Here is a 21,020-nt window from a genome sequence, read left to right as displayed (position 1 = left end):
GTACAAGAACACCCAGATCTCTTTGTACTGCCCCTTTACCTAAATTGATTCCATTTAGGTAGTAATCTGCCTTCCTGTTCTTGCCACCAAAGTGGATAACCATACATTTGTCCACATTAAACTGCATATGCCATGCATCTGACCACTCACCTAACCTGTCCAGGCCACCCTGTAATCTCCTAACATCCTCATCACATTTCACCCTGCCACCTAGCTTAGTATCATCAGCAAATTTGCTAATGTTATTACTAATACCATCTTCTATATCATTAACATATATTGTAAAAAGCTGCGGACCCAGTATTGATCCCTGCGGGATCAGTTGGAGCTTACAAGTACTTTGTTAACATTGTTAGAACTACAGTAGGAGTGAAATAAAATTGTCTATTTATTCCATGTATGTTTTACTTTTAGGGATGAGTGAGAATGGTGAATATAAATACAAAGATTACATTGTTAGTATTATGCCTCAACTACCAGTGCCATCCTGTAATGTTTTTCCGAGAGAAGGATCAACAGTCACAACAAAATTCAGTGCAAAATGCACCATCACCTGCAGTTCTGAATCATCCTGCAATTCTTCAGACCTTACTTACTGTTTCTTTGTAAAACCAGGTAATAACTTATTTGGATCAAGAATATTGTTGCTTTAAGGCATGAGTTTAGGTTTCTTTAGGTTTCTTTGGACTGAAAATTGGAATTCCAAGACCTCTGGTTTCAAAAGTATTGTTGTGAGAAAAGACACACTCTCAACCTTTTTATAGCACTCCGAAGATTGTAAGAGTGATACAATTAACATTTACCATGATTAATTCATCCAATGAAAGAGGGATAATACCATCATCCTCTGCAGTGCTACCTATTTTTTCTTTTCATTTATGCAATGATGGACAATGTGATGAGACATTGAATAAGTCAGGGGAATCTTTGCTCAGAAAGAAACAATTGCAGCTTAACAAAAAAAAGCAAAAAACAAACTGGAAAAGTATTGAAAAAACAGATCAAATACATTAACACCTGTCAAGAGAAAATATTGATGATGCCCAGGGTATAGACCAAAGGTTCACATCTCAAATATTGATCTCTGATTTTCTTTCAATATGCTGAAGGACCTTCTTTGTATTTTCAGAAATTCCTGTTTCTCTTTACAATTAAAATAACAAGTTAAAAAAAAAGCCCATTAACATGCTCATGCCAGTTTTAATGAAACAATGGGACAAAGTAGGAGATGTAGTAATGATAATTTAATAATTGTACATTTGCTAACATTTCTTCCATATCTCTAAGTATTGACCTTTCCTTTTATACTATTGACCGTTTGGTTAATTTAGTTTATTTCTGTAATATCTGGAACATATAGAATTTGGAAAATCAATGGACACCTGGCTGTATGATTGACAGTGACAATAATCACCTTTAATTAAAAGGATTTCAGATGCTACTTTATACATTCCTTGTTTGCTTCTTTTCTTAAGACATTGGCCCCAGCATTGAAAATAACTTGAGTGGGAATGGGAAATTCAAATGCAAAAATCTCCCACAGGTCCCATTGACTTTAAAAGTCAGACCTGTCTTAAAGTTTTCCATAGGTTTCCCACCTAACAGCCTGCTTGGCTGTCAGATACAAAGCTGAATAACAAATTGGAGGTAAATTAGGCTTCCATTCTTTGCTGGCAAAAGAAATTGAACACTGAGTTAGTAGGAGGATTCAGACCATTCAAGGGGCTAGGGAGATTGGGCCATTGCTGAGATGAGAGTTGGCTGATTGTGGAGATCCCATAGCTGTGGATAAAAATTAAGGTTTGCTGGGCTGTAAGGAAGGACTGTTGCAATGTTGGGCAAACATTACTACCTAGACATCTGGACATTCTCACTTTCTGTTCCTGACACTTGGGAAACCTGTCTACAGTAATTATTGAAGATGGACAATGTATCAGATGGAGGCATGAGGCCTCCCTTAAATGATTTAAGGGTCAGCCTACTTCCTGACAGAGGCTGTCGGTTTACCTTCACCACCCTTTCAACCAACCCTGACTCAGCTCTGTTAAAGCTGAAAATGAGTGAATTGGAAGCAAGCTGAAGTTGAGTTGACCATAGTTTATTTTGAAACCAACCTCCACCCACTCAGGATGTTAACATTTTTCCCATGAAATTAGAAAAGCAAAATGATTATTTAGCTATAGCAATTAAGCAGACAACGCCATCAAATATAAATGCTGAATTGTGGAAACTATGCTGATATATTAATATATTTAAATTTCATGTATATGGCATTGATAGAAAATGATTTTAGCAGTAATGCTTGTAATAAGAGCATCATGACCGGCAATAATGTAAAGGACATAGAAGTGGTATTTCTACAGTTGGATAATAATATTGTCCGAATTTAAGTTTACGTTTTAACTGGGGATTTACTTCATTTGTGGGTTATCTGGACAAGAATTGACTTTATTGTAGATTGTATTTCCTGAAGAAGGGCTTATGCCCGAAACGTCGATTCTCCTGCTCCTCGGATGCTGCCTGGCCTGCTGTGTTTTTCCAGCACCACATTTTTCAACTTTATTGTAGATTGGTAAACTTTTAAGTGAAGTGGCCATTTGACCCATTCTAACTGTGCCCACTCCCCCGTAGCTCCATTATTTTCTCCCCTCAAATATTTATCTAATTTCCATTTGAAAGCTACTCTTGAATCTACTTCCTCTATTCATTCAGGCAGAGAACTTCAAATCATGATGTGCTGATGTCTTTTCAGATATTCCTTTACACTGTGGATCACAGCCAATATTGCCACCTACTTACCTACCACTGGGAGACTCAAAGAATGATAACCAGCTGAATATCACAATAACTGTCAGAAACAGTGCGGGCTCCATTACAAGTGTTATTACTACAGTGGTGGTAAGTTGTTGGGATGTTATCAATTAGATCAATTTTTCACTCTGTGTGGGATCGCAGTCAAATCATGAATTTTAATATGAACTCACCATTCAAATCTTTCTTTTCAGTCGTTTTTGAATTGAAATCGTTGATGATTAATCTTCAGGATTAGTTGCTAATTAACCTGCCTTTGAGAGAGTCTAATGAGGAGACTTGGGTGCTTGACAATTATTACTTTCATTACCATTATTTTAGTCTGAGAATGCTAAGTGGCCTGCATAGAGTGGAAGTGGAGACTGTTTCCACTGGTAGGAAAGACTAGGACACAAGGGCACAGCCTCAGAGTGAAGGGGCAACCCTTTAGAACTGAATTGAGGAGGAATTTCTTCAGTCAGAGGGTAATGAATCTGTGGAACTTATTGCCACAGAAGGCTGTGGAGGCCAAGTCTTTGAGTGCATTTAAGACAGCAATAGACAGGTTCTTTATTAGTAAGAGGATCAAAGGTTATGGGGAGAAGTCAGGAGAATGAGATTAAGAATCACATCAGTCATGGTTGAATGTAAACTCATTGGGCCAAATGGCTTATTTCTGCTCCTATGTCTTATAATCTTATGTAGGGGAATGAGTCTGGGTGGGTTACTCTTTGGAGGGTCGGTGTGGACTTGTTGGGCCGAAGGGCCTGTTTCCACACTGTAGGGAGTCTAATCTAATCTAATCTATTTGGGATCTTGACTGAGGAAGTCATTGTAGCTTTACCATCAGGTCAGCAAAATGAGTAGAGGAACTGGACTAGAAGAGGCTCAGACATTTTAGCGTTTTTTTTAACTAATGTCTGGATCCCACATCATGGTTTTATGCCGGATGCCACTTCCTGCTAGTTTTGGATGAGAAACTAACTCCAGGGTGTACCAACAAGGTCTTGGATTCACTTGCCTGGGTTTCATCCTGCCAAGGTTTTGCTAAGTTTACCTTTGCCCTTTCAAATTATAGGCCACACCTGGAGTACTGCTTGCAATTTTAGTCTCGTTACTTGAGAAAGGATTAGATTAGATTAGATTATTTACAGTGTGGAAACAGGCCCTTCGGCCCAACAAGTCCACACCGACCCTGCGAAGAGCAACCCACCCAGATCCATTCCCCTACATTTAGCCCTTCACCTAACACTACGGACAATTTAGCATGGCCAATTCACCTAACCTGCACATTTTTGGACTGTGGGAGGAAACCGGAGCACCCAGAGGAAACCCACGCAGACATGGGGAGAATGTACAAACTCCACGCAGACAGTTGCCTGAGGCAGGAATTGAACCCGGGTCTCTGGCGCTCTGAGGCAGCAGTGCTAACCACTGTGCCACCGTGCCGCCCACTGGCACCAGACGGGGTGCAGAGGAGGTTCACTAGGTTGATTCCAGAGTTGAGGGAGTTGGCTTATGAGGACAGACTAAGTAGACTGGGATTACATTCATTGGCATTTAGAATGAGGGGGGATCTTATAGAAACAAATAAAATTATGAAGAAAATAAATAAGATAGAAGTAGAGAGGATGTTTCCACTAGAGGGTGAAAATTGGACAAGAGGGCATAGCCTCAAAATTAGAGGGAGCAGATTTTGGAGTGAATTGAGGAGGAACTTCTTCACCCAGAGGGTTGTGAATCGAAGGAATTCCCTGCCCAGTGAAGTAGTTGAGGCTTCCTCGACAAATGCTTTCAAAGCTAAGATAGATAATTTTTTGAACAGTAAAGCAATTAAGGGTTACAGTGAGAGGGTTGATAAGTAGAGCTAGGCCACAAAAGGATCAGCCATGATCTTACTGAATGGTGGAGCAGGCTCGAAGGGCCACATGGTCTACTCCTGCTCCTAGTTCTTATGATCTAATGTATAGGATGCATTTATTCATCGCCCTCCTGAATCTATTCATCTGTCTCCTGAATGTATTCATTTTTCTCCTGCATCTGGCTGTGGTATCTTACATAAGGAAGCAGCCTTTCCTCTTTGTTGGCCACACAAAACCTCCATAGTATGCATGTAATATTTTTGATTTAGAGGGAAAATTGACTTAGAAAATATGGCTTCATTTATCCTCATGGCAATGTTGCACACAATAACCTTATATTTATGTGGAAATACTAATGAGCTATTCTTTATTTCAAATCCCTTTTATTTTAGGAGTAAATGGGCTGTTTACAATTCTATACGCACAAAACTATTCTGGGACTTTGGGAGACTCAGAGTCAATTCAGAGATGATTAGCCATTGTCTCCAAGCATGTATGCTTCACACTTTTTCTCAGCAAAACAATCTAAATCATCCTTTGACTCTAATAATGAAATCATTCAGGTTTTCTCTAACTACAAAATATATTATTTATTTTTCCTCAATTTAAAACTACCAGACTCAAAATATGGGTAAAGTCACCATGATTGTACCAGACTAAAGGGCTGCTCTCTTGTCAGAGACAAAGAGAGAGATGACCGGTGGTGGTTTAATCTGAAGGTCACCATACCTCAGGCAAGGGGAAAGGTTGAGAAAAACAATCAGCAAGTGCAAGAATAGAACTCATGCTGTTGTCATCACTCTGCATTGCAAACCAGCCATCCAACTAATTCATACCTTACCCAAAATAACTGATAAATATTCTAATCACATCATTATAGATTAATGAGGATTAAACATACTAAATGTAATATGGTTGAGGAATAGCTATGTTTAGAAATTAGGGTTAGCACGTGATAAATGGTTTTTGAAAGTATTTGGGCTATGTTGTTAATCCAAGCTTTATCCCATCTGCAGTTGTAATTTCTCCAAATCCAGCATTTTGTAAAAATTAAATTCAAAATCTCACACTGCCCTAGTGGGATTTGAATTTTTATTCAGCCGCTGGTAATAAATCTGGTTAATCCTTTCACACTACTTATTCTAACTTGTAAATAATATTGTATGTGGACAATAGATTGGGGTCACAGAAGAATCATGTGTTTAGAAAGAGACATGTTGTTCGATTTATTTTTTTCCCCATTCTAACCGCAGGTTCGTAAGTTCTCAAACACTGGTCATGCCAAGGACCTGGCAACACTCTTTTCAGAAAATTTAGAAGATATATCAAATTCAACAACCAACAGTTCTTTACTAATCCAGCTGTTTGAGTCTGTCTCTTCTGAGCTGAATCAAGACGCCGGTGCAGGAATCATGGGCAAACTGGCACTAGAAGACAAAAAACAGGTGACAATTTTTCTTAAAAGTGGTGATTGTACAAATGAATAAAGCACTGACAACTACTACCTTTAGTTCTGAATGGGAGCTCAAGTTCATAATAGCCAAATCCACCAATTTAAAGATTGAATTAAAAAGTTTGAAGTGCTGGAATTGTGACAGCCATTTATTTTGATCATATAATATCAATAACATATGAAAATTAGACTTGAATGTATCATATATTCATGGTGTTTTAATGTTCGCTTCATTTATGATGCATAGACTCCCTAACTAATGTCTGGTTGTCAATTATTGTAAAGATGTTTCCTACGGTTGTAGGAGGTACAACTGTTTTCACTCACCAGGGAGTAAAAGAGAAATCAACTAGGAGAAAGTGAGGACTGCAGATGCTGGAGATTCAGAGCTGAAAATGTGTTGCTGGAAGAGCGCAGCATTTCCAACGCCCCTCCCCCAAGTCCCTCCTCCCTACCTTTTATCTTAGCCTGCTTGGCACACTTTCCTCATTCCTGAAGAAGGGCTCATGCCCGAAACATCGATTCTCCTGCTCCTTGGATGCTGCCTGACCTGCTGTGCTTTTCCAGCAACACATTTTCAGTAAAAGAGAAATGGTAACATCTTAAAGCTGCTGGAGTTCAACTCTAATCTGTGTCACTTGAATTAACTCAGTTCGATGGATCTTGGTTAAGTGAGAACAGATGTCCATTCAAATTTGATTTGCTCATAAGCAGAAATATATTTTCAGAGCATTTTGAGCAACAGATGAAGCTGGCCATTTCATGCAGTAGTAATACAAACAGTATTTTCCACTAGCAGAAGGCTGCAGTCAAAAACACATTGTGCCTGCCACACAAATGAAAAGTGTGGTGTGTGAATTTCACTGCTGGTGTGATGCATGGTACATTGTCCATACATCCTAATGTCAAATTTTACTAGCAAGGTTCTTGTTTGAACAGGAAGAACCTTGCTAGTAATTGGCCAGATGCACATACATCTCTTTCATACTGAATCTTGCCTCATTGATATGCAGTTTCCTATTCTCCCACCTGCCAGAAAAATACAGCACCAATTCACAACATGGAAATCAGAGTGGGTTCCAGTTTGGAAGAGTGGATCCCTGGGCAGCATGGTGGCTCAGTGGTTAGCACTGCTGCCTCACAGCACCAGGGACCCGAATTCAATTCTGGCCTCAGGTGACTGTCTGTATGGAATTTGCATGTTCTCCCTATGTCTGCGTGGGTTTCCTTTGGGTACTCTCGCTTCCTACCACAGTCTAAAGATGTGCAGGTTTGTTGTACCGGCTATGGGAAATGCAAGGTTACAGGGATAGGGTAGGGAGGTGAGTCAAGGTGGAATGTTCTTTGCAGGATCAGTATGGACTTGATGGGCTGAAAAGCCTGTGTCCACACTGTAGGGATTCTGTGATTTTATCAGTAGGTTCCTGGTGGCTTCAGCTTGGAGGAGAGGGATTCTGGTGGCTCCAGCTCAGAGAAGTATGTTCCCTGATGGCTTGGAGAAGTCTCCACTTTGGCCAATAGTCCCCAATTACTCAGGGTATGTCCTGTTGGCAGTGAGTGCCTTCACGTCCCCATCCAAGAACATTGACATAGGGCAAGCACTAGCACAATGACAGCACATCTCTGATTCACTTAGAATATAGTTATCCACTTTAATGCTGCTAAATGACCAACAATTGTCATTGCAATGCTGCTGCTAAACAACACCATTACCATCATCTATCCCACTGGCAGGACAGACCCAGCAGAGGTGGTCGCACAGTGGTATACAGTTGAGAGGGAGTGACCCTGAAAATCTCATGTCTTCAGGTCATATATGAGCAAAGAAACCTTTGCTAATTACCATGTACTGCCTCCCCTTAGCTGATGAATCAGTATTCCTCTATGTTCAATGATACTTAAAAGAAGTACTGAGGGTGGCAAGGGTGCAGAATGCACATTGTGGACGGGGGAGAGCTTCAATGTCTATCACCAACAGTGGCTTAGCAGCACCACTTCTGATCAAGCTGGTCAAGTCCTTGAGGACATAATTGCTAGACTGGGTCCACAACAGGTGATGAGGCAACCAACAAGAACGAATCACATATTTGACCTAATCCTACCAATCTGCCTGCTGCAGATGTAAATGTCCATGATATTATGGGCAAAAGTGACCACCTTGCAGGCCTTATGGAGACTAAATTTTGACTTCACGTTAAGATACCCTCCAGTATGTTGTGTGGCACTATCACTGTGATAAATGAATAGACTTTGAACAGATCTAGCGACTCAAGCTTGATTATTTATATGGCACAGTGCATTTATCATGGGGTAAGCAGCAGCAAATGACATGAGAAAAGTCACAAGGTTCAAAAAGAGGAATGCTCCATGAAGCTCGTCAAAATTGTGACTTTGCCAATTTTTGATAAAAGTCAGCCCAATGTCTAACTTTGGATGTGATTCTGCAATTGAATAAATTGAATTTGGTTAAATGTACACTAATTTAATGTTATCACTCAGCTTTGCAATGTTGCTCACTCACACTTAGTGGAATTTACATACATTCATACACATAGGCTTGTCCTTTTGAAGAAAAATAATCACATCCAAGCATTGCAACTTTTTAGAATTAAATAAAAGAACATGAGGGACTATATGTGCAGATGCATTTTCCATAACAATATCTGAAACCCATCAGAGTCAATTTGCCAGGTCATGTGGTAAAAGTTTTTGTTCCCATTGAAATTGGCATTCTTGTCTGTCCTGATGAGAGCAAGACAAAAAAACGTCAATAGTGTGCTTTATTTTCAGCAACACTGTATTCAGATTCTGTGCTGCCAAGTGCTATAAATATATGTTAATTTTACAAAGAGGAATTTATTGGAAAATAATACAAATATGTCTGTTTTTGTTTGCTGCTGTCAAAAACATCCCCACAAGTTGAGGGAAACCATGCTTTCAAACTTGTCTGTTGTGGATGTCTCATCACTGCACATGGCTGTTCAAGTTTCAGAAGTTCTGAAACAGCTAACCTACAAGTCTGATGAACTCACATCTACATCACAGGTAACTCTAGTCTTGTTCAATTACATTTTTACTGCTTCCCAATATCCCCCACTCCCCTATGATCCTGACTGCTCTTGCTATTCTGCCTTCTGCAGAAAGACTCTGTACTATAGTAGTTGTACTATCCTGCACAATTCAGTGAGCAGAAGTTTAATTCGTTCATCTGTGGTTTTCTGAAAACTGGAATCTTAGCTCATTGCCTGTAATTGCTTCACCTTGAATTGGTCCCTTGGCGATATTATTTCTCTGGTGGATGATTGCCATTGCCTACCAGTATCAGGAGTTGTGATAAGGAATGTCGCAAAGCTACCTTCTACCAGAATAGAAATTAAACTGGCATTAACCTGAAAGACACATTAACTATACAGCCAATTGAGCTAACCAATAAGAAATAAATAGTCTGCCCCAAGACATTCATCCCTAAAGTGAAAAACTCCTCCAAATATTAATGCCCAATTTTTGATAGAAAACATAATTGTAAATTAAAATAAAACTAAGAGGTTAAATGCACTTAAATAAAGTGGCACTGTGATTCAGTGGTTAGCACTGCTGTCTCACACCACAGAGACCTGGATTCTAGTTCACCCTCAGGTGACTGTCTGTGTGGAGTTTGCACATTCTCCCCGTGTCTGCGTGGGTTTCTTCAAGGTACTCTGGTTTCCTCCCGCAGTCCAAAGATGTGCAGGTTAAGGTGGATTGGCCATGCTAAATTGCCCATAGTGTCAGGGATGCGCAAGCTAGGTGGATTAGCCATGGGAAATGCAGAGTTACAGGGAAAGTGTAGGGGGGGTGTGTTTGGGTGGAGTGCTCTTTGGAGGGTCGCTGCAGACTTGATGGACCAAATGGCCTGCTTCCACACTGTCAAGCTTCTACAATTCTCAATTAATGATTTGCTCCCTTATGTCAAAGCAGAATATTGAACTATCTGTATCTCTTTCCTGTCTCCTGTTAAGTTGGAAGCCAGTTCAACACTTCTAAACATGGGAAAATCATTGCTGACTTTCAGTGTTGAGGATGATGAAGATCCTGAGAAAAGAATTATTGCAGCAAATACCCTCTTTACTGTGGTTAATAATGTTTTGGAAGCTTCAGTAGAAAATGATGCTCAAGAAGACTTGGCCATGGATACGGTAAATATAACTAAATGTGAAGCGGGATGTGCTCAGACTTTCGTAATTAGATCGTGGTACAATTAAAAGTTAAGGAATTATGGGATGCACCATATTAAAGATGTGCTTTTATCTTTCAGCAAAAAGTGATATCAGAGAAGTTATTGGACACAATTGACCATTTGCAGGCTGTGGTGCTGAATGAGGCAATAGCAGACCAAGAACCTGTTCTAATGATGATGCCCTCAGTAAGCATGTATCTGCAGAGGTAAACAGAGAACTTTAATCATTTGCTTTATAACCAGTAAGTCTAAAAATGTAACAACATCATGTTATCAGATGGAATGATGACATTTAATGGGGTATTAACTATCAGCTATTTGTAGAGAGGATGTTGATATACAGGAACAGAATCCATCCCACTTCTACATATTCAGTGTCAGGTATTCCAGGCAGGTTATATCACAGCCAGGTGCAGATTAAATTGCCCATAACTCTTCCCCATTATAATCAATATATTTACCCACCTGACACCTATTTTACAGGTGCTAATCAATTGACTCAGCCCCCAGACTGACAACCAGGAACAGTTGAACAAGGAAATAATAGAATCCTGTATTTCTTGCACCTGTCCATGGTAAATTTTTCATCAGCCCAACACTTCATTGATTGCAAGCTGGATGGACGAGATGACACCATTGGCAAGAAGGCACCTCATGTATAATTGAATGTGATGTGTTCTTCCCATTCATAGATGATAACTGTTCAGTTATCACTGTTACCCTCCAATTTTTTAGCCATTGATATTTCCTCCCCACTTTGACAAAGTTTTTGAAACTGAACCAAATAAAATCTTTTTAGCTATATTTTGGCAACAAATTTTGTTTGCTATTGCTCCTGTGAATGTTTTGCTGGGATCAATTTAATAAATCGAAATTGTTGTTGAAAAGGTAAAAACATTGTATTTAATATGAGATACTGTGGTTCTAGATTACATTAAACCACTACATGCTGAAGTGTAATGAATAGTTGCTGTGGTGATAAGCATTACTTATCTGGTAAACAAAGTCCTGGTAGACAAAGTTCAATGTCAAGTTTTACTTTATTGTTTATGCCAAGATGGCCAATCAATCAGAGCTGAAAATAAACAGTGAAGTAAAAAAAAATTATATGAACAACATGACAGATTGACAAGTTTCCTTCAAATTCAATAAACCCGTCATTCTAACCAGAGAAAATGGTAGCTATTACATTAGCTCTTGCTTTCTTTCATTACTCTCATGGGCAGATCACAATGTTTGGGTTTTTTTCAGGCACGTCTTCAGGCCTTGTTCTTCACAGTTAGTTCAAAGTTCAGAGTGGTTACTTCATCATGCATGTATTTGTTGCAGCTTAATGGTCTTTTATCTCAAGACCGTATCATTCTGTTCTGCTGAGTCCGTAGCAGCAAACATTGTCTTGATTACCAGCTGCTTATGTCTGAACAGACCCTAAACCCCAGAATGAGACAATGGCTGCACTTCTGGCCTTTACACTTTGTACCAGCTGTATATATAGCCATTAACCCTTGTAACCCCATGTCCTCTCATACTTTCACACCACCTCCATGCTTTCATTCCACCCCTTCATTACTATTCATCCAGAATCCATAAAAAAAAGAACTGTGGATGCTGGAAAGCAGAAACCGAAGCAAAAATTACTGAAAAAACTCTACAGGATTCTTCAAAAGGGTCACTGGACCTGAAACATCAGATGATAGAAATGTAGAAGGCAAAGATTCAAGTGTCTTAAAATTACACAGGTCATTTGCCCATCCTTCCCCTAAAATGTTAAAATTTCAGTGAAGGATGCAGGAATAATGAATGGAAGTGCAATACGTTCATGGAAGAAATAAGAGATAGACACGAGATTTAAAAGAATCACAAATACCAGCTGTAGCAGTAAACTGTAAAAGGATAAAACAAGGCTGTTGGCATGACATTTTGAAGAAAACCTAATTGCAGGTCATAGAGTCATAGAGATGTACAGCATGGAATCAGACCCTTCAGTCCAACCCGTCCATGCCAACCAGATATTCCAACCCAATCTAGTCCTACCTGCCAGCACCTAGCCCATATCCCTCCCAATCCTTCCTAATCATATACCCATCCAAATGCCTCTTAAATGTTGCAATTGTACCAGCCTCCACTACTTCCTCTGGCAGCTCATTCCATACACGTACCATCCTCTGTGTGAAAAGGTTGCCCCTTAGGTCTCTTTTATATCTTTCCCTTCTCACCCTAAACCTATGCCCTCTAGTTCTGGACTCCCTGACCCCAGGGAAAAGACTTTGGCTATTTACCCAAACCTGAATAAGACTTCATAGAAAAGCCGCCTTGCTGATCTTTGAGGGGCCCTATTCTCTCCCTAGTTACCCTTTTGTCCTTAATGTATTTGTAAAACCTGTTTGGATTCTCCTTAATTCTGTTAGGTAAAGCAATCTGAAAGATTTGCTTGGCTTTAATTCGCAATAAAAGCTTAGGCGTGTTCATCAATTGATATTGAAGCTGTATTTCTGCAGTGAAATCAGCCCAACAGGGAAGTGTTTCTTTACTCTCCAGATGAGGTACTGAACATAGTAGGGACACACTAGATGTTAAATCAATGTGTTTGTAGCCTAAATTATGCCTTTAGAGTTTATTACTTCTCAGTGAGGACTATCATATTGAAAGTGGGCTGTCTTCAATTAGAAGCCGGTAATATTTTACCAGCACTGTGAGGGATAGTTTTCAGGCATCTTAATTTTGCCTGTGTGTATTTTTTTGTTCAGCAGGTGCAGTGAATTTGGAGACATTGTCATAAATATGCTTAAAGCAGCATTCAAGATTGGAAGTCAGGTTTCTGGGACTTTTAAGCACAATGGATTAGAAATCAGGCAGAATGGAGCAAGTGTCACTTTGCATCAGGAATCCTATTTGGAATATATTAACCCCATTATTATTAGTCAAAGCAAGGTCTCACAGAAAGATGCAGCACCTTCCCAAACAGAAATAGAGAAATTGGTGAGTCTAATTGAACATCTGAATTGGCTAGGCATCCAAATTAGGCAAGTTTCCTGTTTTAAGGTCTTGGAGTTGGGTACAATTATGAAAAATCCAAAAGAGAAAGATTTTGTTTCGGTAAACAAAACATTGAAAATGTTAGAAATGGAGAATTGTGTTTTGAATTTTCCATTATTGGGAGATGCCAGGAACATAAGCTTTGATTTTGATAATGCTTCTTATGCAAATCTCTGTGATGAGCTCTCAAGAACTGTAGTCAAAAAGTGTGGTGCTGGAAACGCACAAGTCAGGCAGGTAGCATCCGAGGAGCAGGAGAGTCAACGTTTCGAACATAAGCTCTTCAGAAACATTCCTGATGAAGAGCTTATGATTGAAATGTCATCTGTCCTGTTCCTCGGATGCTGCCTGACCGGCTGTGCTTTTCCAGCACCACACTTTTCGACTCAGATCTCCAGCATCTGCAGTCCTTACTTTCTCCTCTCAAGAGCAATAGGGTTCATTATATTTTCTGCAGGGAAGAGAGGTAATTTTTGTTCTGTTTCGGAAGACCATTTTGCATAGTAACGTTGCAGTATGCTGCTTTGCAGAGTGATCTGGGTGTTCTTGTGTATGAATCACAAAACATTTGTTTTCAGGTGAGGCAGGTAATTAGGAAGGCAAATAGAATATTGTCCTTCACTACTAAAGGATGGAGTTTAAAAATAGGGATGTTATTCTGTATAGGGTGCTGGTGAGACCACACTTGGAGTACTTTGTACAGTTTTGATCTCCTTACGAGAGAAAGGATGTTCTGGCACTGGAGGGGGTGGAGAGGAGTTTCACTGGCTTGATTCCAGGGATTCCTGAAGAAGGGCTTATGCCCGAAACATCGATTCTCCTATTCTTTGGATGCTGCCTGACCTGCTGCGCTTTTCCAGCAACACATTTTCAGCTCTGATCTCCAGCATCTGCAGCCCTCACTTTCTCCTCGAAGATTTTAACCTACTGTGATTCCAGGGATTGCCTTATGAGGAGAGATTGAGCAGTCTGGTACTATACTCATTGGAATTTAGAAGACTGAGGGGTTCTTATAAAAACATGTAAAATTATGAAGGAAATAGACAAGATAGAAGTAGAGAGGTCATGTCCACTAGTGGGTGCAACTAGAACTCGGGGGCATGGCTTCAAAATAAGGGGAAGCAGATTTAGATTAGATTAGATTACTTATAGTGTGGAAACAGGCCCTTCGGCCCAACAAGTCCACACGGCCCCGCCAAAGCGCAACCCACCCATACCCCTACATTTACCCCTTACCTAACACTACGGTCAATTTAGCATGGCCAATTCACCTGACCTGCACATCTTTGGACTGTGGGAGGAAACCGGAGCACCCGGAGGAAACCCACGCAGACACAGGGAGAACGTGCAAACTCTACACAGTCAGTCGCCTGAGGCGGGAATTGAACCCAGGTTTCTGGTGCTGTAAGGCAGCAGTGCTAACCACTGTGCCACCGTGCCGCACATCAACTTAGGACTGAGTTGTGTAGGAACATCTTCACACAAAGACTTGTGAATCTGTGAAATTCCCTGCCCAGTGAAGCAGTTCAGCCTACTGTGTTGAATGTTTTTAAGGAAAAGATATATTTTTGAATAGTAAAATGATTTAAGGGTCACAGTGAATGGACGGATAAGTGGAGCTGAGTCCATGAAAAGATCATCCATGATCTTATTGAATAATGAAGCAGGCTTGAAGGGCCAGATGGAGAGCTAGTGATCAGTAAGGTGTGAGTTTAATGGCATAAGGTTAACTGAAATAAAACTCTCACTAAAAGTTTGGAGTTAGACTCTTCAAAAAAATTTGGCTTCTCATGTATAATTTAGCCTTTCTTGGTGCAAACACATTTACCGTCTTCCTAGTTTAGAAAGGAACATAGTGTTGTCAATCCAATTTCTGGTGACGGTAACAAGTATGAGGGACACAATAGTGTAGTTTGATGAGATCTGTATCATTGGATTGTGTATTTGTGAACAACCAAAGATTAAGTTTGAACAATTATACTCTCAACATATTTATGATTAGCTTTAAAAATGAAATAAATGTTACATCATGAATTGAAAAGAAAGCCAGTAAAAATACAAGCTTAACATTGTTTTTGGAACAAAATACAGGAAGTATTTTTGTAATTAAGTTCTTCATCATTTCAGTTTGGATCCTTAGTTTTCCTTTATCGTTGCCAAAGTATTTGGTGCCCCAAAGACTGGCTGGTAGCAAAGGAGACTTATCAAGAAAGTACCTCGTTAATGTATTGAAATTTAGAGAATATATCAAGAGACATCATTCTCATCTAACATAACCTAACACTTGGAATGGTTGCAAGATCTGGTTCTTTTGTTATGAAAATGGGAAAAAATGCTTCAAAAAAGATTCTGGGTCAAAACTATATATTAATTATCATGAATTGTATCTGGGTTTTATACAATCAGCAATCCCTGGAGAAATCTCTCAAAAAGGATTAAATCCTATTAAGTTTCCCAACAGATGTTTTCTTTCACTTTTGTATATTTAAATCAAAAATATAAAAACATGTTTCTACTTACTTATTTTCCGAATATTAATAATCCCACTGTTGGCAAAAACAATACAACTGAGAGTGTGACACCTGCCAAATCATGTTTAAGGCTCAGGTGCTTTAAAGTGACTTCAAGTGCAAATAAGATATGGAAAGTGTAAATTTAAAAGAAATTTATAACAGAAATTTCACTAGATTTATCCAAGGAAACCTTAGTATCCTTTCGATCATTGGAATTCCAGGCAAATGGTATTAGCATTGTTTATTGAGAAAATGGCCTCATCCTGTTTCAATTAGCACCACCTGGTGGATGTAATTATTTATGAATTGAATTTAGAAATCTGCCCATCTGAATAAGCATCAAGCATCGAGTCACAGAGATGTACAGCATGGAAATAGACCCTTCCGTCTAACTCATCCATTCCAACCAGATATCCCAATCCAATCTAGTCCCACCTGCCAGCACCCAGCCCATATCCCTCCAAACCCTTCCTATTCATATACCCATCTGAATGCCTTTTAAATGTTGCAATTGTACCAGCCTCCACCACTTCCTCTGACAGCCCATTCCACACACACACCACACTCTGAATGAAAAAGTTGCCCCTTAGGTCTCTTTTATATCTTTCTCCTCTCACCCTAAACCTATGCCCTCTAGTTCTGGATTCCCCCACCTCAGGGTAAAGAACTTGTCTATTTATCCTATCCTTTCCCCTCATGATTTTATAAATCTCTATAAGGTCACCCCTCAGCCTCCGATGCTCCAAGGAAAACAGTCCTAGCCTATTCAACCTTTCCCTATAGCTCAAATTCTCCAACCCTGACAATATCCTTGTAAATCTTTTCTGAATCTTTTCAAGTTTCACAACATCCTTCAGATAGCAAAAGACCAGATTTGCATGCAATATTCCAAAAGTGGCCTAACCAATGCCCTATACAGCATATCAAGACCTCACAACTCCTGTACTCAATATTCTGACCAGTAAATTAAAACATACCAAGCGCCTTCTTCATTATCCTATCTACCTGCAACTCCACTTTCAAGGAGCTATGAACCTGCACTCCAAGAAAGAATTGTCTTAGTGCAGCTCTTTGGGCATCCTCAGTGTCGAAGAGCACTTCACAGTAAGTCAAGCATTTTGGAAGCTCACTCACTAATATTAGGTGTACATACATAAAAGCTATTTTGAGCTCAACAAAGGTTTCACCCAGAGAATTAAGGTGAGTTACCAATGTTGAGTGCATTGTCGTTGCCTGCAAAGTTATCTGCACAGTTGACAAAGTCCATTTTCAGCCAGGACCTCCAATTCTGGAGCAGAATTGGATTGGTGCAGCCTCTCCCGGTGAGGCAATGGAAGGAGATGACACTCAATCCCCATTTTAACAACACTACCTGATGCAATCAGGTACTTTTTACTGGTCTCAAGTTTTTGAATGAGTGTGGGTTAATGCATGAGCCAATCGGTGGGAGGCTGAATCAGTGAGTGGGTGAGTCACTGACTTGATGAATGTGTAAGTGAGCAAGTGGATAGACAAGTCCGTGAGCTGTCGGGTGTATACTAGTCAGGCCAGGAGAATAATTTGAGTGGGGAGAGGGATCGGATCATTGGTCAATCAGTGATGGGGGGTTAGTAGGTTTAGAGTTAATCAGGTTGGGGATGGATGACTGAATTGGGTCGGGAGTTGGTTGAGTCAGGGGGATAATCAGATCAGAGGTTGGCTGGGCATGGGTCAGTCAGATCAGGGGGTATAGTTGGGTTACATCACATTGGTGGGAGATTATCTGGAGAGGATAGTAAGTCGGCATACCTGATCCAAGTGAGTAACTCTGAACTCAGTGTCAGAGACACTTGTGTACTCTCTCGAGCAACGCACATCAGTCCATCAGAGGGTTAACTTCCAGGACAATTATAGCATGTGTACTTGTACTAAAACTTCCACAGGGTCCTAACTCACAACACAGACCTAATGTTAGATTTCATTATTCTGAGCATCAGGGGATTTTGAATAATGTATTCTATGACTGAGATAAACATTACACTGGACATCAATAAAGATTCCCTGCTTTTCTACATGTAGCCACAAGACATCTTGTACAGTCGTCTGAATAGGCAGACAACAGGGTAGAAATTTAATCTTGTTGCACCATTGAGCCAGTCCAAAATATAGCTACAACAAGGGTCAGTGTCCCCTTCCCAAGTTCATTTAAAGATGTTGGATCTTAAATTATGCAGACCATTTCTAAAATGCCTATGCCAGTGGACTAAAACCGGCATTGTGTTTACACATATGAAAGTCAGGAACATAATTTCTCTCCCTTGGGAGCAGGAAATGTGGAGAACAATATTGACCACATGCCGCACTTGGAATTCAGTACGATTGAAGTCAGTGGAACTGAGTATCGGGCAGGAGACCTGACATATGATATGATTCCCACTGCTGTCTTCGACTGAGTTCTCCCTCAAAGAATTTCCACAAAGGTGAAGTCTATGTTAATGGACCTTTGGTAGCCCTAACATATGAATAGAGCACAAATTGTGTTCAAATTTACATCTAAAGCTGTTTATGAAAGAATAATAACATGAATAGTATGATCAAAAATTGAGAAATTATTACTGTTTAATCAATAATTATTATGAATATTTGCTTTTGGCTTTGATCATGCAGGATGTATGTCATTATCAAATAAAGGGTGACATAAAGTGAATTGCTGTTGCTTTTGTTTGAAGGCTCCCAGCAGACAGCACAGAAGGAAATTCCATTATTCTTTCTGATTCCACGGTGACAAGTTTCACTCTTCCAGCATTCCACTCTCTGAACATTCAGGATGACATGGACACCATTGATGTGCGGGTGGGTAAAAATGTACCATAAATGAACTATAACAGTTACATTCTCTTACATATTTGTTTGAATGGAAAAGTAGGAAATTTCAACCTTTCCTAAGGTCCGCTAAACACCAGATGAGCACATGACAGCCAATAAGATGAAAAGTTGTTTTTGAGCAAGTTCCTTTGTTAATTCCGTCAGCAAACAAGACACCTGAGCATTTCCTGACCTGGTCATAAATCTGTGAAAAATATACTCAGCAGTTTATCCAGTTCATGACTGACCTAGTGGCTAGTCTGATCCATGCCAAATGTGCATAGTGCATCAGGGTCCTGAAATCTCTGCAGGACTTCCAATTTACTGGGAGCATGGGCTCCCAGATGAAAGAGCTGGGCAATTAGTTTGTCCATGTGATCCCAGTGGAAATGCTAGCATTAGATAGTGAGTGTAACTGGAACAGGGAATTCAGCATCACAATGGTTGGACCATTACTTGCCTATTACCATCTGAAAACAATGGCAAAAATCAGCTCCGTTGTTTCTGTACACACATAACTTTTAAACTGAATATAATACTCAGCCACAAGATGAAACACTCTTTGGGTAAACCTGTTGAATGTCCATGCAGCACTTCAAGTCTTAGACAATCTTTTGGTACATTCAAATTGCTATCCCCTGACAAATCAAGGGAAATGCAAAATAATAACATCTCATTTACTTTGATTCATTTATCATCTAAATTTACCATCCATATTTGACAACACATCTTGAATTTCTTTATAACACATAATTGTCTGCAAAGTATCTTCTAATTAATTGCTATTGTTGGAATAGAGGGAAGCAATCACCCTGTTTGAAAGTAGTCTCTAGAATAAGATGGAATTTATGGAAATGGGGTAGAACTGGTGACAAGGTGGAGCAATGTTTATCAGCAAGGTCTTTCAATTAGCATCATTTAAAATGTGATCAGAGTTAGAGGTATACTGCATCATGTATGAACTCAAGCTGGTGTGAGGAAGTCACTTACAGGGGTACTGTACCTTGTGGTTACATGCACTCTGTAGTTTATTATGGTATGCCACCACTTTTATATTGTGTTCATTGCAACCTCAATCAAATAAAGGAAAAAGATTTTAATGGTGTTTCAACACTGATTTGTGTTTTAAATCAGAAGTAAATATCTAAAAGAGCACCTTTTATTCAAAGCACTGACCCACTTTGTTGAAGAATATAAAAATATGATCATAATTTTTAGGCTTTAATAAAGGACATAAATTTGATTACAATATGGAAAGTCTCTGAATCAATGAGAAACCTGAATCTAAAATTTCAGGGCTAGAGAAGGTGTAAGATCTCACTTAGGTTCCCAGATGAATGTTTTGAATACAGATTGGATCGTGATTCTGTGAAGATTGGGACAAGACCTTTAAATTCCAGTTGAAGGACCTTGGCATATTTTACACCTGTTCCTCACTGTGAGAAGGGGGCACCTCAGGGTATTTATAACAAAGAACAAAGAAAATTTACAGCCCAGGAACAGGCCATTCGACCCTCCAAGCCTGAGCCGATTCAAATCCATTGTCTAAACCTATCGCCCAATCCCTAAGGATCTGTATCCCTCTGCTCCTCACCTACTCATGCATTTATCCAGGCGCACCTTAAATGAATTTACTGTGCCTGTCTCTACTACCTCTGCTGGCAACACGTTCCAGGCACCGACCACCCTCTGTGTAAAATACTTTCCACTTTGTATCCCCTTCAAACTTTTCTCCTCTCAACATCAACATATAGATATGTGAGGAATAAAAGGATGATGACGGTAGGAGTAGGGCCTGTCAAAGCTAGAAGCGGAAGGTTGTGTGTGGACCCTGTGGAGATCGGAGAGGTGCTAAATGAATACTTCTCAACTGTTTTCACTCAGGAAAAGGAGACTATTGTAGAGGAGAAGACTGAGATATGGGCTATTAGACTTGAACGGATTGAGGTTAGTAAGGAGGAGGTGTTATCAATTCTGGAAGGTGTGAAAGTAGATAAGTCCGCTGGGCTGGGTGGGATTTTTCCGAGAATTTGCTGGAAAGCTAGGAAGGAGGTGGCCGAGCCTTTGGCCTTGATCTTTGAGTCATCATTGTCTACAGATTTAGTACTGAAAATGTGTTGCTGGAAAAGCGCAGCAGGTCAGGCAGCATCCAAGGAGCAGGAGAATCGATGTTTCGGGCATGAGGCCATCTTCAGGAATGAGGAAAGTGTGTCCAGCAGGCTAAGATAAAAGGTAGGGAGGAGGGACTGGGGGAGGGACGTTGGAAATGCGATAGGTGGAAGGAGGTTAAGGTGAGGGTGATAGGC

The 21,020-nt window shown here is 39.9% G+C and overlaps 1 protein-coding gene across 1 annotated transcript in view; it reads left to right on the top strand.

Moving 5' to 3' along the window:
- pkd1l2a (polycystic kidney disease 1 like 2a) overlaps positions 1 to 21,020 on the top strand; it is a 145,586-nt gene that overhangs the window by 48,339 nt on the left and 76,227 nt on the right. Inside the window, 7 exon segments of the mRNA XM_043707511.1 lie at positions 415 to 615; positions 2,753 to 2,898; positions 5,906 to 6,097; positions 9,025 to 9,150; positions 10,104 to 10,280; positions 10,400 to 10,527; positions 18,579 to 18,702. Of these exon segments, the coding sequence (XP_043563446.1) occupies positions 415 to 615; positions 2,753 to 2,898; positions 5,906 to 6,097; positions 9,025 to 9,150; positions 10,104 to 10,280; positions 10,400 to 10,527; positions 18,579 to 18,702 (1,094 nt within the window).

The sequence above is a fragment of the Chiloscyllium plagiosum genome, chromosome 17 (assembly GCF_004010195.1).
Source record: "Chiloscyllium plagiosum isolate BGI_BamShark_2017 chromosome 17, ASM401019v2, whole genome shotgun sequence".
NCBI lineage: Eukaryota > Metazoa > Chordata > Chondrichthyes > Orectolobiformes > Hemiscylliidae > Chiloscyllium > Chiloscyllium plagiosum.
The sequence above is the reverse complement of the archived record's forward strand: the minus strand, read 5'-3'. Positions and strand labels throughout refer to the sequence as shown.